The sequence below is a fragment of the Canis lupus genome, chromosome 21 (genome assembly GCF_048164855.1).
Source record: "Canis lupus baileyi chromosome 21, mCanLup2.hap1, whole genome shotgun sequence".
In the NCBI taxonomy this organism is placed as follows: domain Eukaryota; kingdom Metazoa; phylum Chordata; class Mammalia; order Carnivora; family Canidae; genus Canis; species Canis lupus.
The window spans coordinates 32883339-32901589 of NC_132858.1; the positions used below are offsets into that span (position 1 = coordinate 32883339).

Consider the following 18251-nt stretch of genomic DNA (forward strand, 5'->3'; position numbering starts at 1 on the left):
TTTCTCCTCTTTTTGTTAATTTAATAAAATGCCTCCTTTGTTTCTATGAAATGATATGATAGTCAATAGTACTTGTTTTTGTTGTTTTTATAATGCAACAGAAAGTGGCCAACTTTTATTTTAGCTCCTATTTTGCTTTGGAAACATTTGGTTTATGAAATTTAAAAAGTAATCTTGGAAGCACAAAATATAGTACTAAAACTTTGGACCTTAATGAACTGTCCAATATTTATAAATGTCTTGATGTAATCATCATTTATTCAAAATATTTGTCTTCATATAGATCCAGCTTTGATTTCTTTAAATGGGATCTTTGTTCTGTGAAAAGACAAAGTTCAGAACATCTGGGTGGCTCAGGGGTTGAGCATCTGCCTTCGGCTCCGATCGTGATCCCGGGGTCCTGGGATCGAGTCCCACATTGGGCTCCCCATAGGGATCCTGCTTCTCCCTCTCTCTGTGTCTCTCATGAATAAATAAATGAAATCTTAAAAAAAAAAAATGGACAAAGCTCAAGTCATGGAAAAGACCATAAGTCTAAACCATGAATGAATCAGGCAATTAATTTGAGTCCAGCAACTGGAAGGGTCCTATTACCTTTCATGCTATAAAATTTAGAGGACAGGTAAGCAAAAAAAGGAAAAGAGAAAGAGCTGGAGAAAATGAGAAATGTAATGGAGGTCAGATTTATGAAGAACAGGGTGGCTATTGTTTGGATTTGAAGGTCAAGCAGTTCTTCATCCTACTATAAAAACGTCTAACTCTGGGCGGTCTTGCATTCTAGAAATTTGTATTCATTTCATTGCCTTTTGAGAATCTGACCCGGTTACTGTAATATAATCATCTGTAGAAATCTATTTTTATCCTAAAGATAAGCAGAATACCACAGGAACATTCCAGCTTTATAGTGTAGAGATAAGTAGTCATGTATGATTTTGATATAAATTCTTCCATCTTTTTTCTTCTCGTGTTAAAATAATCATATAGGAAGAGCATCAGTTCATAAAATAATTTTTCATTATTTTAAATAATGTACTGATAGTGATCACTAACAATGTCTTTTTTATTCAAATAAAGCTACATTAGAGATTATGATGAATTCAGGGAAAAAGGCAGATCTGAAAATTTATAAATAAGTAGAATGAAAATTAGAATTGACTCACTAGGAAAGATCATGGTTCATCTCTAATAATTAGTTGGTAGGATACTCTGATTAAAGAACATCAATTATGGGCAGCACGGGTGCCTCCGCGGTTAAGCGTCGACTTTGGCTCAGGTCATGATGCTGGAGTCCCGGGATTGAGTCCCACATCGGACTTCCTGCAGGGAGCCTGCTTCTCCCTCTGCCTATGTCTCTACCTCTCTCTGTGTCTTTCATGAATAAATAAAATAAAATCTTTAAAAAAATTAATTATAATTTCATTTCTTCTTCTGCTTGTGTTATTAAATTAAAAATAAATATATCAAATGAAGTTATATATAATTGTCTTGAATTTCATAAGACCATATTTTGGAACTGTATCACAAGAGAGTGTAATGTATTTATAAGTGATCACTCTGCTGCTTGAAATTATATGAAATGATTTTCCCATTCAGAACATTTATACACTTAATGCTTACTGTCAACGTTGTCTTATAATATAATGGTGATAATAACACTTATCAAGCCCAAACTATGTGCTTCACTCTATGATCAGTTTATCTTCTATTTAGTCACTAAATTGTTTGGTGATCTGGAATAAGCAATGCTTATTTAATCACCTTTCAAATTTAGGATAAAAAGTTCATTAAAGAATGCTAGTCTGAAATGGCATTTTTTATTACGGTCATGCATTTACTTCTCTTTATGGTTGACACAGCATGTAGAGGTTAAAGTAATGTCTCAACAAGAAAAAAAAGCTGAATTACACCCAAAAAGAATTAATAAGCTGTAGTCTGGTAGGATTCATCATAGTCAAATTGATGTAGATTGTTCCTTATTTGTTGTTATTTGTCTGAATATGAACATAGGATGTGAAAAGGTAGGGAAATATTAAATATCTCACATTTCTGAGTATTTATTTTAGTTCCAGTTCCAATTTATATCATGGTAAAAATTCTAAAACAGAAACTAAAAAGAACTCCTAAAATCTGGAGGAGTGGAGTCAAGGTTGAAGTTATTTATTATCAATTATAGCTGACTGTGTCTACATATAGGAAAAACAATAAATTTAAATAAGTAAACTATATTAAAGAATATGAGATCTATCTAGATTTAGAAAATGGGTCTCTAATTTTAAGTATTTTTGTTCTGGAAAGTGGTGAGATAACCTGTAGCCATCCAGAATTTGCTGTGGCTCAGTACCAGGAGGGCCTCAAAAAGACTCTTTCCTCAGCTACAAAGAAATATGAAGTCTCTGGTAGGAAGGAACATCTAAAGAAATTGGAGCAAAAAAGAATGATTAGGCAATATCAGTATATTTCAAAGTGATGGAAAACACAGCTGCTATCCCATACTCCAGGAAAATAATGTCTTTGTGTTTAATAAAATGATCCAGCAGTAACATTTTTTAAAAGTTAGTTTGTTTCCATAATGATGTCATATATAAACCACCAAAGACTTTTCTCTAAGTTGTCTGTACTGAGGAATCAGCGATTTCTCCCTGAACGAATTATAAAATATAACTTGTTTTTCAATTAGGTGAGTATTTTCAATGTTTGGAATTATAACATAGATAGGCATTGCATTTGTTATTTAAAATTCAGGTTACAGATATTGGCAAGCAAAGAATATTTCACTATTCTTAAAATGACCTTTATATTTAATATTAATGTAAATCAAAGAGCATATTGCTCTTATTTATCCCTTTACCATGCAAAATTATTGTGTTAACAAGTTAAAATATTTGGTAGTAAAGTAATTTTTCAGTGTCCTCCATCTGGACCTTAATTTCTTACTTTTGGTCAAGAAGATTGAACATATTAATATTTTACTTCTACTTATATACACAGGTGATTGTGTGCTTAACTTTGCAAATGTTGTAGTAGGTATTATATGAATTACCTAACTTCACCTTCATAATAGCTCTAGAATATATAATATTAACCCCATCTTCTAAAAACTGAGGCCCAGGTAGCATAAGGAATTCATCCTCGCTGCCATAGCTAGTAAATACTGTGGTGATGCCATAACTGGGTGATTCCATGTTCTTGCAGATATAGTAGTTGTCTTCCTATAACTTCTTCCACTTGATGCTTAAAGTTTCCTTATGTAGTTTCTATGTGTTTCCAATTAGAATCCACCTTTGTGTCTTTTAAGGGATCCTCCTATCAATACTTACAAAATTGTCTTGATTTAGAGTCAGCTGACTTTTTTTTCAATTTGCCTAGCTCCCCATGGTTTGATTTATATTGTATTAGGGTAGAATTATTATAGATTTTAGACCTGGAAGGAATATTGAAGGGTATCTTCTCTATTTGATAATTATCATCTCCTTGAACAGCCATTCAGTCATTGAACACATCCAGTAATGTAGTCCCTACCTCTCAGAGTAGCCCTTTCCATCCTCACACAGTCATGCTGAAATTTCAGTCTTTTTTTTTTTTTAAGATTTTATTTATTTATTCATGAGAGACACAGAAAGAGAGGCAGAGACACAGACAGAGGGAGAAGCAGGCTCCATGCAGGGAGCCCGATGTGGGACTCGATCCCGGGACCCCAGGATCACACCCTGAGCCGAATGCAGACGCTTAACCGCTGAGCCACTCAGGCGTCCCTGAAATTTCAGTCTTATACTGAATCTCTGTAGCACTGAGTATCTGCAGTTATTTGGACAGTGACAAGAGGATGGCATTTAAATTCAGATATCATGTAGCAAATTCTATTTTTTCTCTCTGGACACTAGTAGCACTCATTTATTTCAGATATTACCCATATGACTGAAATTCTCACTCTGTCTATTCCTTCCTTTCTTCCTGCCCGCTTGCCTTCCTTCCTTCCTTTCTTCCTTCCCTCCTTCCTTCCTTCCTACCTTCCTTTTTTTTTTCTTTTGGTGGGGGTGGAGGGTGGAATAAGGCTAGCCCAGTATTTTACTGTTTTTCATGAATAAATTAGAAAATCATTTTTTAATAATTTGTTATCATATTTTTGTGTATTAGATGGATGGATAGGTAAATCAATAGATAGACATTCAGTTTATTATTTACTCACTGGTCGTAAGGAAAAGAAACCAGGTGAGTTGTGGGTAGTGAGCTATTAATTACATATTTCCTGACATGAGGGAATGTTAATTCTGGTAGATAAGTTATTTATATGAATGATTAACAGTGTGATACATTCTATAAGGGAAATTTAAGCAAAATATTATAAAGAAATTATTTCTATGAAAATCTCTTGGAGCTTGCATTTGAACTAGCTCCCAAGAATGGCTACTTCTTTGTCAAGGTAATATATAGTTGTAGATGTCAGGAGCAATGGCAGCAAGGGCTGAAGAGTGGACAACTGCAGAGCATGTTTCCCTGTAGGTTACAGGACATGAGGCGGGAATACTGGGTTAGGGTCTAAACTCAAATGGTAGCGACCTGCCCTTTAGTGCTAAGTTAAGGAGATGGAACTTTATCCTCCACTGAAATAATATCTTTAGTAATATGGAGAAGTCAGTAGGAGAAATGGAGAAAGCAAGGAAATTTGTCAAATGGCTAATGACTTAGACTCAAGGCTGGAAAGCAGGAAGGGTCTGCATTGCTCATTCCTGTCCTTGGAAAACACATTCTACATTTTGTGGACGTGTATGGTTCTACTATATGTGCATTGGAAAAATTTGAATTATTGATTCAGGACACAGTTTTGGAGAATCCTCAGCATTTCCATCCCATGGAAGGGTATTTGTGGTGGCATATACATATAATTTTTATTAAAGCAGATATTTAAACAAAACCTCTTTTATGATAATTAACAACTGCCTTTCTAATGCAAAAGTGGACTTACAATTAATGTGGGTTTTTAAGAATATTTTTCTCACTTAGGTATAGGTTTAAAGGTTCAGTATTTGCCCCTTTACAGGAAAAACAAATAGAAGAATGCTAACAAACTGAAAAATTGGAGTCATATTATAAAATTCATAGAACTTATGTTTTCATAAAAACCTAACTTGGCTTCTCTGTATATGTCCGTTACACAAATAGTATAAAAAATTTAGATGGTAGAGTAATGATTTAATGGTCAAAAAGATAAGTAAAAATTCCTCATTGAAAAGAAACCCCAAGCAACCTAGTAGTGAAGACAGTGTTTCCCCCATACTACCTTGCTCTGTTGTCCCCTATGTTTATACTTGTAGGTTATGACTTGGAACAAATGAAACCCTTTAAAAAAGTCTTTGTAAAATTAAAGACATTTTATATACAATACTGAGCATTTCATTCTATCATTACATGCAAAAAAATTCCATCAGATCAGTTGTGTGAATGAGGTATTTTTGTCCCTTTCTTCTGAAGGAGTGTGTGGTCTTGAGTATGAAATCAGCAAACTAATGAGTATGACTTCCATTTCAATGAAATGTTTAAAAAAAAAAGTTTCCTATATATTTCTTAGTATCCTCATTTAGAACAGCCACTGACTGGTAACTACAGCAGGCGGTATTACCTTGTACCAAGAGCCCATGCTCATGTAGGACCTCACATTAACACCAAATTGTCTTGCTTTGTTACCTTGCAGAAATGTTGGAATCCAACAGTGTAATCACTTTCAATGGCTTGGCCAACAGCTCCAGTTATCATACCTTCCTTTTGGATGAGGAACGGAGTAGGCTGTATGTTGGAGCAAAGGATCACATATTTTCATTCAACCTGGTTAATATCAAGGATTTTCAAAAGGTATCTTTATTCTAATATATACACTATAGTTCTTTTAAAGCATCTCAAGCTATTTAACAGTGTGGCAACTGGAAAAAATTGTTAAAATTAATATTTTATCTTTTCAGATGCAAGTAAAAATAATGCATTGATCTGATTATAACAAATCAATGGATGCAGTAAACCACAAAAATCATCAAGGAAGAAACCATAGTATTTTTGATGATCATTATAATTTCAGCTTGTCCTTCCATAGTTATATCATTTTTGCTGCATAAAACTAAATACCTGAACCAATATAAACATATATTACAATGTCATGTGTGAAATGATGTGTGTGTATATATGTATGTATAAATTTTTACATGTCTATATTGCCAGCAAATGCAGAGTTCATCAATCATCATACACATGCCTAATCTGGTGTGTCACCTGTTTTTGTACAAAATGTTTATTGGAACACAGACACTCTCATTCATGTACATATTGTCTATGTTTGCTTTCATTCAACAATAGCAGAACTGAATGGTTGTGATAGAGATCATCTGGCTCGCAGAGCCTAAAATATTTACTATCTGGCCTTTTAAACACAAATTTTGCCAAACCCTCATCTAGAAGATCAGTTTTCTGTGTCAGGTTTTTTACAAGTGTGGTCATTTAGACATGAGCAGTTTAATCTTTATTCTTTAGAGTGTTTCTGGCTTATTTAATTAATAAACTATTTTAGAAAATAAACATGGATTGAAAAATTAGTTGAAGAATTAGAAATTATGTTACTGAGTCCATATACTATACTCAAAGCCAATCATTTTTTCACAGTCAGTATTTTCCAGTCATAATTCTCTGAGGAACAAAGATCTTTTATGCAGTAACTTCTGTGAGTGTGCTAGTATAACATTTTTTGATACACATCAGTTTTAATGTATGTTACTTTTGCTTAATATTTAGTGTTTTAGAGTCATGTTCCTCTGATGAACAAATTGGACAATAATTTTTAAAAAGTAACTGAATTGTATAAAAAGCTTTTGTTCTGGTTGGAGAATATTGCTTTGAGGATCAAATGAAGATGAAATTCAAAGCTGATTCATATCTCTAATAGAGTATGCCACTGAACCTGAGACTTACATTCTTATTAATCAAATGCTAAAATTCTGACTGTGCATAAACACTAGATTCATTATGTGTATCATATAAAACAGCAATGCCTTTACTGATATAATTTGGGATTACTATATGGCATTTAAAAATCACCTTTGATATTCATTTTCTGATTTTTCAATCTATTTGATTGAAAAATTTGGGATTACTATATGGCATTTAAAAATCACCTTTGATATTCATTTTCTGATTTTTCAATCTATTTGATCTCTGAATCTTCTCAGATGATATCTAAGTATCCCTAAGATTATTTATTGCCTGAGAAAACTGATTATCCGTTTGTTTTACGGATAATATTTACCTTAGAGTAAATATTACCTTAGAAATATTTACCTTAGAGTCTTTTGTAAAGGTAAGAAGTAAAGTAAAGTAAGAAGGTTTTGTTGTTTAGTGAAGTCATCCTTTTTATATAATAAATGAAAAACCTCAGAAGATTAAGAAAAATCTGATGTTTTAATAATTATATCAATTCGAATTTTCAGTGTTTATAATACTTTTATCATTTTATAAAATTGATATATATGAATATAAATATATATGCATATATCTGTGTCTCTAGATAATATGTGAGCACCTAATACCTCAGAATATATATTTAATGTTTAGCATTCTTCTCTGAATAATAAAGTAATAAATATTCTTAATTTAAATAGTTCATTCCAAAATTGAAAAGACATAATTATCATATGAGACAACCTACCGTTTTATAGATGAGGAAAATCCCAGAGCCATTTGTATGCCCAGGGTATAATCACAGTATCTTCTGCCAACGATACTTGTAATAAATATATACTGAAAGAGTGAATGAATTAAAGTTAGGTGACTTGCCCAATGTCATAGTGCTGTTAAAAGCCTCTGCTTTTGAGTTTAAAATCATTATTCTAATGGAAGGCATATTTCTAATTAGAAAGCATCTCATTCCAAACATATTATTTAATTATACCACACTGTCTATAGGAGCAAATGCAGTTTACTTAATTATTCACATATATTTGTCTATTAATAATTTTTTTAACCTATGTATGATGTTATTCAGCGTTTTCTGAATCATCTACCCTTGTGATAAACTTTATAGGGGTCACTGTAGGATATCATAAATAATTCTTGAGGGCCTTATAAGATAATATTAAAGATAGGCCAATCCTTGTTAGAGACAGCACATTCTCAGATTTGAAAGGACCATGAAAAGATTCTAGGCCTTGATAAAAGGGTGCCATTTCTTTAAGGTATAAGTGCTTACTTAGTAAATAATGAGCAAGAGGGGCTGCCATGAATAGAAGCATAGAGTCATGAAGAAAGGAAAGTGTAATATAGATCATGAAGCCCTTTCAATATGAGAATAAGAAATTTAGACATTTTTTGTCAGATAATTGAGAAATTTGTGAGCAAAGAAGACAAAATATCAATTGGTTAAGAAATGTAACTGAAAAGTTAGGAATTATTCTTCATGGAAATGAGTACCATTGGAAATGACAAATACATGTATTTTAAATAAATATATATATTTATTCTACTGACTTATAGTTATCCTCATTAGATTGCTTTATAAAAAAAATAAATAAATTGCTTTCCAAAATAGCACTTTATACCCCAAATTTATTTTTTTGGCCAGATTTTTAAGCTTTATTTATACATTTTTACTCTGAAACTCTAGAAAGTTGAGAGTTTACACTCCTCTAAGTTATCAAAATTAATTTTATCAACATTTGACATAAGACAAAAATGACAAAATGAGGCTCATGCTATCTCAACACCAATGGTCAAGAGCTAAGAAACTATGAGAAAACAACTCTCGCCTTTCTGAATTAAAAATTGTATGTTTAAATAATCTATGTTTTGTGTAATGTAGCTGGCAGGCTTAATATGAAAGTCAATAAATCTTAGCCCTACTATGTATTATTATTGCTGTATCTTAAATAAAACTTATATTTTAGCCTCTCATTGTAAACATTAAATAAGAATAGATCATTGGGCTTTCTATAGCCAACATCGATAGGGCTGTGGAACCTGTGGAATGGACTACCCAGCATTCGGCTCTGGTAATTCAGAAATCAGGGAAATGTGAATTTTAAGGACATGAATTTACCATTTTTACAATTTTTTTATTTTGTGATTACTTTATAACAACTTTGTGGAACAGGTCAAATATTTTTAATTTACATACACAGATATACATGAAAAGCACATGAAAAAGAAAAGAATACATAAGTTTTTTTTTTAGATTTATTTATTTATTTATTTATTTATTTATTTATTTATTTATTTATGAGAGAGAGAGAGAGAGAGAGAGAGAGAGAGAGGCAGAGACACAAGAGAAGGGAGAAGCAGGTTCCATGCCGGGAGCCCGATGTGGGACTTGATCCCAGGACTCCAGAATCACGCCCTGGGCCAAAGGCAGGCGCTAAACTGCTGAGCCACCCAGAGATCCCCAAGAATACATAAGTTAAAAAGCTTCAAAGGGTAAAAATAAATGTGTATCCAAAAATTTCTAGGGCTTTTATAATTGTGACATGGACCTGAAATGCATTTGTTATGCCATCATAGGTTATTTCAATATATCCTATCTTTTTGCTTCTGAATGTGTTGTATTTTGTTTTTTGATTCCCTAGATTGAATATCATAGCCTTTGCACAAGTTCATGACCATTTATATTGAATTATCAAGAGGTTCCCAAATAAATGATCAGTCATTTTGAGACTAAAAGCTATCTAGCAGACATGAATGATTGACTGCCACCATGTCTGGATTTTTCTTTTTTTTTTTTTACATATGACCTTTTTTTTTTTTCTGAAATTAACTGTTACCAGAAGAGAAAGATGAATTAAAAAAAAAAACAAACAAACCATAAAATTGTCCGCCCCAGTGCAGATGGGAGTCATTTGATTTGCCCTAGGGAACTGAAGATTTTTATATTAAAATTTAGATGAGGATATTTGCATTAATATTATAAGGGAAAATACATCTGCAGTCCTCTAAACCAATAAAGTCTTGGCTTGTCTACTGCTGTCACTGTAGTCATACAATATAGAAACCTTTCGAATTTAGCATAAATGTTATCAGAGGATGAAGGTGAAATATTAGGGAGGAAAGCAGAATTGTTTTTCAGTTAAGTCTAAGGTTTTCCCACAGTGGCAAAGCTTTTAAAGCTATTTTGTTTTTCACTTCCTTCTTTATCTCCAGAAAGCATGCAATGGTATTCTTACCTACTGTCCTGTGGAAAAACAAAACAAACAAAAAGATTCCTTTCTAAAATGTGGTTTTCTAAGCCCTATCAGTAGCTCATTCTAGTGTGTCATGCTGAGATTTGAATTAGGGAATGGGATCCAGAGTACCTAGCATTTAAGCTGTATGATCACTATTCAATGATAAGGATGGATTCATTTAGGAGAATGTAAGCCGCATTTTATGTTTATTTCTACCTCTCTTCACCAGATTTTCACATTCTCCTAACCTGCCAGGCAGTTCTTTTCTCTGCACACTACTTAGATCTGTTGACTACGTAAATTCTGTATTGTTCAACTTTCATATACAGCGAAGTCTAATGGGTAGACAGAGATTGAGTTCAGTTCATACTAGTTAACTGATGCCACTGCAAAGTCTAAGCTAGAAGTCCCTGCCACATAATGCTTTGTGGAACTTAACTTTGCTTAAGTTGCCCCATGTTGGTGTAACAGTCTGCAATGCTGAATCACTTGGAGAACTTAATTGGCATAAAATTATGTTTTTCTCTGCCCTTAGATTGTGTGGCCAGTGTCTTATACCAGAAGGGATGAATGCAAGTGGGCTGGAAAAGATATCCAGGTAAGAATCAATCTACTAAATCATCTCTGTAAATGCATAAGTAATTTATTACTCTGTCATCATTTTTTCTACAGTATTGTATTATATAAACACCATGATTTACCTGTATACTTAATCACTTTTTAAAAACAAAATAATATTTAATTTTGGATATTGACATTTTCATATAAAGAAAGTAGGTAAAAGTAACATATGCTTAAATAAAGCAAAAATATGTTCCCTTTGAGGATTTGTATATGTGTAAAAGATAATTAACAAAATGCAATTTTGCCACATTTTGTACTTGTATTTAGCATGTCAACCTTATTTGTACAAATTGATTTTCCTATATTAATTCCTCTTGAATCCCTTTTGAATGATACGAAGTTTTTCTACTTCTGAGTCACGATTAAATTATCCCTCCCTCCTTCTTGCCATTCCATTCTTTTTCTTTCTTTTCCTTTCCTCTTCCTTCTTTCCTTCCTTTCATGCTCTGGTTTCTTAAACAAATATGGATTGAGCAATGACTATATAACAGACATAGTCCTGGGTACTATGGAACACAAGAGGACGGGTAAGCAATCCTTACAATGGTTTTACCACTGTCAAGATACAGGTCATTTTTCTTGAAGTAAACTTTGTCAGTAAAAATAAGTGGATCACTGTTTTGAGGTATAGCCGAGTATTTGCACAGATCATGAAAAGCAGTTAAAATAATTTAAATCAAAAAAGCAAAATGAATTACAGGTTTGAAAACGTACATAATTTGTATTATCTTATGTCTTAGATATTTTTGCATGTCTAAAACATAAGAAACTTCTAAATGTTTTGTGTATGTATTGGTATTTAGAAGAAATATATCTTAGGTGCTTAAAAAGATACATTAACCTGTATGTACATATATAAATAAGTAGATATTTTCAAGGGACAGTTTGACTGATTGGTAGCAGCTGCCCAAGATGATGTATATGTTTCGAACAATTTAGAGGTGGAATCTGAGTTCATGGGGAAAGAATGCCTCAGTCTGGTAGCAGTGCTGGCAACAGGTAAAGGAAGATAAATTAAAGGAGCACGAAGCACTGATATTCCCCATCATTGATTATTTACATATGAACAAATGTGAGAAATTTAATCCTTAGAAATTTCATTTTAAATATAATGTTAAGTTACGTTACACCTTTATAGCACAATAAACATTTTTCTGATTATGTGAAAGTGGACTCCCAAAAGTACGCTCTGTCAAATATTAAACTATCTCAAACTGATTACATATGTTAGGACTATTGGAAAGGAGTAAATAGAACAATGAAGTAGTTCAGAGAAGTCAAGAATTTTATGTTGATACTCCTACTGACTCATTAACTCTACTTCTACAAGTACATTAAATTTGGAGTGCTTTGTTACTTTATCCATTACATAAGACATGACATATTTTACAACCATGATAAACAAGAATAATAGTTTTTGTGAAAATTATTTAAAAGAAGAAAAACTTGGGGAGCCTGGGTGGCTCAACGGTTGAGCGTCTGCCTTTGGCTCAGGGTGTGATCCTGGGGTCCAGGATCGAGTCCTGCATCGGGCTCCTTGCAGGGAGCCTGCTTCTCCCTCTGCCTATGTCTCTGTGTCTCTCATGAATAAATAAACAAAATCTTAAAAAAAAAAAAAAACAAGAAAAACTTCACATGTATAAGGCAAAAAGTCAATTGAAGACAAAAAACAAAAAATTTTTTAAAATATTAACATCAGAATGCCATGTTTACCATTAACAGATTATGTTGAAAGATTTCAATGTGATAATAACCAAGGATGGATAGAAATCGAGAGTTTACTGGTATACCGATTTTTGAACACATACTCTTTCCCTTTCTGTCAAAATTTAACAAGTGAAGACATGGAAACGTGCAATTAGGATTTTTCCTGTGTCAAGTACTATGATAATTTAAGTGCTAGTTTGTAAGTGTAATTTTAATAATAACTTTATGAGGTGGGTATCACTACCCCCATTTTGTTGGTCAGGAAATAGAATGATTCAGAATATTAATTCAAAACCTTTTCATTCAAAGTTGTAGTTCATTTTGAGTACTATGTTAGAAGTTGAGATCAGAATTTCTGTGCCTCTGATGACGTTTTTGGAGTCTTGTGGCATATATGGATTTGAACTTGCCTGTTAACACTCAAAAGATAATGGAGATTCTAATAAATACTTCACCTATTCTGTTCTCATCAAGGATGTGTGCATAATAACAAACAGCTCACAGCATTCCTGTAAGACTCAAACAATCACATGTGAAATTATCACATAGACTGTTATGCAGGAGACAAATATTACTGGTATATATAAGAGAGTTTATTATGCAATTTCTAATGAAAACATCGTTGATGAAATTAATTTGGTCCTCTTTAAAGATTATGACCACTGTAGTGTTGCATTATTCTGAATTCAATTCACTTTGAAAATTGAAGATTTGACGAAAATGTCTGGATTTTATAATATGCACTGTAGCCAAGTGCATATTTGATGCAATGGTTGAATCAGCTCATTCGGTCACTAGGATAGCAGAGTCTTTTATATTTCTGGTTTCCAAAATTCACCTCCATGCATTTCTCTCATCTTTTATGGCTCTTCTGGGCCCTTCCCTCCTCTCCTTTCCTTCCTGTCTTTCCCCTCTCATTCTGGTATCAGTACTAAACACGGAGGGATTCTGGTGTTAGCTCAGATGCAAGGAATTCAGCAGCTGCAGTCAAGTCATGATTTGCTGGATACCCTATGAGTAACCCTGATTGTGGCCTCAGAGGTTTCCTCTCTAAGAAGGGCAACTTTAGTTTATTTGCCAAGATTATTTAAAATGCTTATGGGCTTCAAAGAACTAAATTAAAAGGAAGTAAGACATGTAGAGTTTGTTAAATCTGATACAAGGTATTAATGGCACCTAAGCATTTCCTACTGCCTTATAATAAACATTCTGAAAACTTACAAATCATGTCAAATACATTCTGGCAGAGATAGGTGATTATGTGTGTGTTGAGAGGTGTAAGTTTCTGAATGGGAATATTAACCATACTAATCTTTTCAAAAGTGGCCCAATTAATGTAACATGATAAAATGTTTGTTATTTGATTATTACTTTATGTTCTATTGAATTAAATCAATTCAATGGCTATATATTTTCTTTCTTTCCATTTCTTTCTTAATATATGATTTTAGAAAATAGTAATTAGTTGACTTTCAGGATTTATAACATTTCTCCCATGATTAAAAAAAATAGCATTAGGGGCAGCCCGGGTGGCTCAATGGTTTAGCGCCGCCTTCAGCCCAGGGCGTGATCCTGGAGACCCAGGATCGAGTCCCACATCAGGCTCCCTGCATGAGCCTGCCTCTCCCTCTGCCTGTGTCTCTGCCTCTCTCTCTCTCTCTCTCATGAATAAATAAATAAAATCTTTAAAAATAAATAAAATTAAAAAATATATCATTAATATTCTTACCAATAATTTCTTAACCATTTAGAAAGAAGGGTAAGGAGTTGGTAAGAATTTTCATTCAATACCTGATTTTTAAAGTGACACACGGATGGTTTGATAGAAATTCTGCACTGTATCTTCAGTAAACAACAGTCAGCTGTGACATGTGGACAGTAATTCCTTTCAAAGAGTCCTTGTGATGCTGAAAAGCCACAAGAATGAGGCTTGAGTAGTTTTTGCAGCCATCACGACTCCAAGATAGAATTGTAACCAAAATAGGAACCGACCTGAACATTTATAGGAAAGTAAACTAGTGACCTCCTTGAGTGCACTCCATGGTTTCTAGAATCTGACTTACAGTTTCCCTCTGCTTTTAGTGTTTTCTTAAGAAGTCCTCTAGAAATTAGGCTCCTTTAAACAAACCTCCCTGGAGGAAGGGTTGTCTTCTCAGTATTAGATTCAGATGCAAGAGAAAAGTAAGGCAAAGACACTGACTAATTTTATATATTTTCAAAGTGGATCAGTCTGAAGTCTGGTTAAGATGGTTAAGATGGGCACAGCCACCTGGGAAGTCAGGATACACCCCTCGATTGAACCGACGTAGTACCTGTACGTCTATAGTTCCTCAACTTACACAATTCACCGAATATAGCATCTTACAGAAAGTTGAACCCCTTCCCATTCTCCTAGGCAGCTGGAAAGATACACACCATTTCTCATGGCTCAGTTTTGCATCAAACACATATGTTAAATCAGCAGCTGGAATCAAGCAGCTATTCCACGAAGATGGACTTTGTGGTAAAGCAGGAATCTGCAACCTGGGAGACATTTGTATTTCCTTTTTTTTTTTTACATATATGTGTAGATGGAGGGAGAGAGAGAATATAAATGGGTCTTAGGCTGCTGATAATGACATTTCTGACAACATCATTAATCTAAATTCATCTTTTTCCTTTTGTGGAAGTGAATATACCGGATATATACTAATATGCTTTCTTGGTGTAGCAGCGTCTACACTTTTACATTGTTGTGGCGTTTCTGCATTAGGGGAGTGAAATGCTCGTGAACCTTTCCATTGTTGTAACTTGAGAGTTGTAATTTGAAAAAAAAATGATATAATATATAATATTATTGGACAGAGTCCCTAAATAAAGAGATAAATGCAATCCAGATATCTCTATTCTATTATTCACCTTTACTTTCATTTTTTTTTATTTATTTTTTTGGTCCTTAAAATCCACTTTGTTATTCACAATAACATTTTTATTGAGGGATTAACTTCCTTGACCCTGTTTTGCAAATGAAAACTGAATACATGCTAAGCTGGTAAAAGAATCTGTTTCGAATCAATAGCTCTCAGTATCTTCTTTGTTTATCCTACTAAACCATCTCTCTTTGCACTAAGTTTCAATAAAACCAAATGGCAACCGTATGACTGTTAGAAATATTTTGAACATCATTGAAAATCAAAATTTCAACCATCTGAGATGAACAAAAAAAGCAGATTCTCATAACATTGCTATTGTTGGATACATTTCAAAGCGTATTGTCATGCACCTGAATTTTGGGACATTTTTGCGATTCTTGAGGGATTTATTTTTATATTTTTGTCCTTAGTTGTTATTCATTTTTAAAGCTATGATGTATTATAACATGTCTATCAAATTTATCATGGCTCAAATTGCAGGGCCTTAGCAACACTGTTTTTTGCTAAGTGAATGCAATGGAGAATTTGAAGGCACACATGCATCTTAAGTTTCAATACAGTCCAAAATGCACATTAATCCTTGAATGTCATTTACTTTTTCAAAGGTCAAAGTTAATATCAATTTTATATTATTTTAATTTTTATTTTGTTTTAGGGACTTCAAGTCATGTAATTTTTTTTTTCATGGTAATTGAATTCTACAAACATCTGAAGGCTTCATTAGACCTCAAAACCTTGATGTGTAATTGTTGGGAGATAATTTTTCATGAGTCTTTCACACAATTCTGCACATCTGATGAATAGAAGCACTGACTGTCTATTTTGCAGAAAATTTTAGAGGGTATTCACAGTGAAGAGTATTCCACTACCTTGGAAGGTGGTGTCTCCCTCTTAAAAGGCTGGTTTGCAAGCCTTGAGAAATAGTTTCCCTTGGGGCAAAGGGCAGGTATGCTTACTGTCCAGTATAATAAACTAACATCTTCCTCAAAATGTAATGGCCAGCATGCTTGTGACTATTTTAAATATTCAGTTTCCCTTATCTCAGGGCTCCTCTGCTGTAATGTAACTCACTGCATATGCAAATTGCCAACCTGGCCATCTTCATACTGTCACCAGGAATTAGAGCTTGGGGAACTAGATTAAGAAACGCTAACTCTAAGACTACTGTTATTTTTGTGGGCAAAATTGTCCTTTACTCTGATTCAGGAGCCACATATCTTGTGCCAGCATCCATGAAACCATTTGAACTTGTTATGAGTTAGACAAAATCACAGACCTTTTACAATTCTTGACAACATTGGGTTATAATTTTTTGTGGACATTTTAGATGATGAAAGACTATGGTCACTATGTTAATTTTTGAATATGATTCCCATGATGAAATCTGCTGACAAGTCAGGTGTATAGACCACGATTTTTGATGAAAGTGAGTAAAAATCTTACCTACTTAAAGCCACAGGAATGAGCATAAACTTTCATGCACATGCATATATGTATTTTTACTTCTGCTTGGGGTTCAATATCCAGTAAGCTGAGCAAAATCATTACAGTTTAAATTCAGCATTCAGAGGTAATATTAATAATAATAATTATAATGGTCACTTATGGTGCTTACTATATATATATAGGAGTTTACTATATATATATATATATACACACACACATATATATGTACATATATATATATATGTATACACACATACCACCTATTGTTCTAAATGCATCATTTGCATTAACTGATTTATGTAACTCATATTTGGTTGTAGGATACATATTTCCATTCAAAGCAACTGAAGAATCAGTTTTATATTTTAGGTAGAAAATACATGGAAAATGAAGCTTTGCCATTAAAGTATTTTTAGTTATTAGACTTTACTCATATTTTGAATTAATGTATTTTCTAATATGGCAAAACAAGATGGTAATTATTGTGTTGAATTGCCATAAACCAAGTCTCATATGTATATAAATTTAGATGGGTTTTTTGAAATCTTTTAGATTTAAGATTTAAATTTAAATGCACTTGCAAAGTAAGGCCAACGCTTAAAATAGAGACAGTATATAAAAACTTTCAGAGAGTTTGGGGATTTTAGAGTGTGTGTATGTGTGTGTGTGTGTGTGTGTGTGTGTGTGTGTTTTAACTGGAAATTTTAATTATATCCTTCAGTGGTTGAAGTGAAATTCAAATATTTGACATTGGTTTACAAATTATTGTAGATTTGGTTAGACATTGTCACCCATGTATCAGTGTACATACTTTTAGAGTATAGTAAGCATTTTATACTTTGGAAGGTTTATTAGAATGATTTGGACAGTTCCTCTGGGGTTTTGGCCAATGACTTCTAACTACGTAGTTAGCAGGTGTTCCAGGTCAAACTGACATGTAGTTTCTACATGTCATCCTTGGTATTCTGCTTCTTTATGCACTTAAAAAACTTCAGGAATGGATTTCTACTCATTTCTAAGGGTATGTTAACCATCATATCATAGATTTAGTGTGAACTCTGGGAATATTTTTCTTGGATATGTTCTGTATCAAGGCAAAAAGCTTTGGCCAATGTTTGACTCTTTTTCTTTGATTTGGTCATATAGCAATAAAAATCACCCTTATGGGGGATCCCTGGGTGGCGCAGTGGTTTGGCGCCTGCCTTTGGCCCAGGGCGCGATCCTGGAGACCCGGGATCGAATCCCACATCGGGCTCCCGGTGCATGGAGCCTGCTTCTCCCTCTGCCTATGTCTCTGCCTCTCTCTCTTTCTCTCTCTGTGAATATCATAAATAAATAAAAATTAAAAAAAAATCACCCTTATGTCCATAGGACA

At 33.4% G+C, this 18251-nt stretch overlaps 1 protein-coding gene across 17 annotated transcripts in view; it reads left to right on the forward strand.

Annotated features, from left to right (window-relative positions):
- The window catches only part of SEMA3A (semaphorin 3A), a 454397-nt gene that overhangs the window by 302672 nt on the left and 133474 nt on the right, over positions 1 to 18251 (forward strand). For all 17 annotated transcript variants that reach the window (XM_072791326.1, XM_072791328.1, XM_072791327.1 and 14 more), the window contains 2 exons: positions 5690 to 5847; positions 10723 to 10785. In XM_072791326.1, coding sequence (XP_072647427.1) covers positions 5690 to 5847; positions 10723 to 10785 — 221 coding nt within the window. The remainder of the gene's footprint in view (positions 1 to 5689; positions 5848 to 10722; positions 10786 to 18251) is intronic.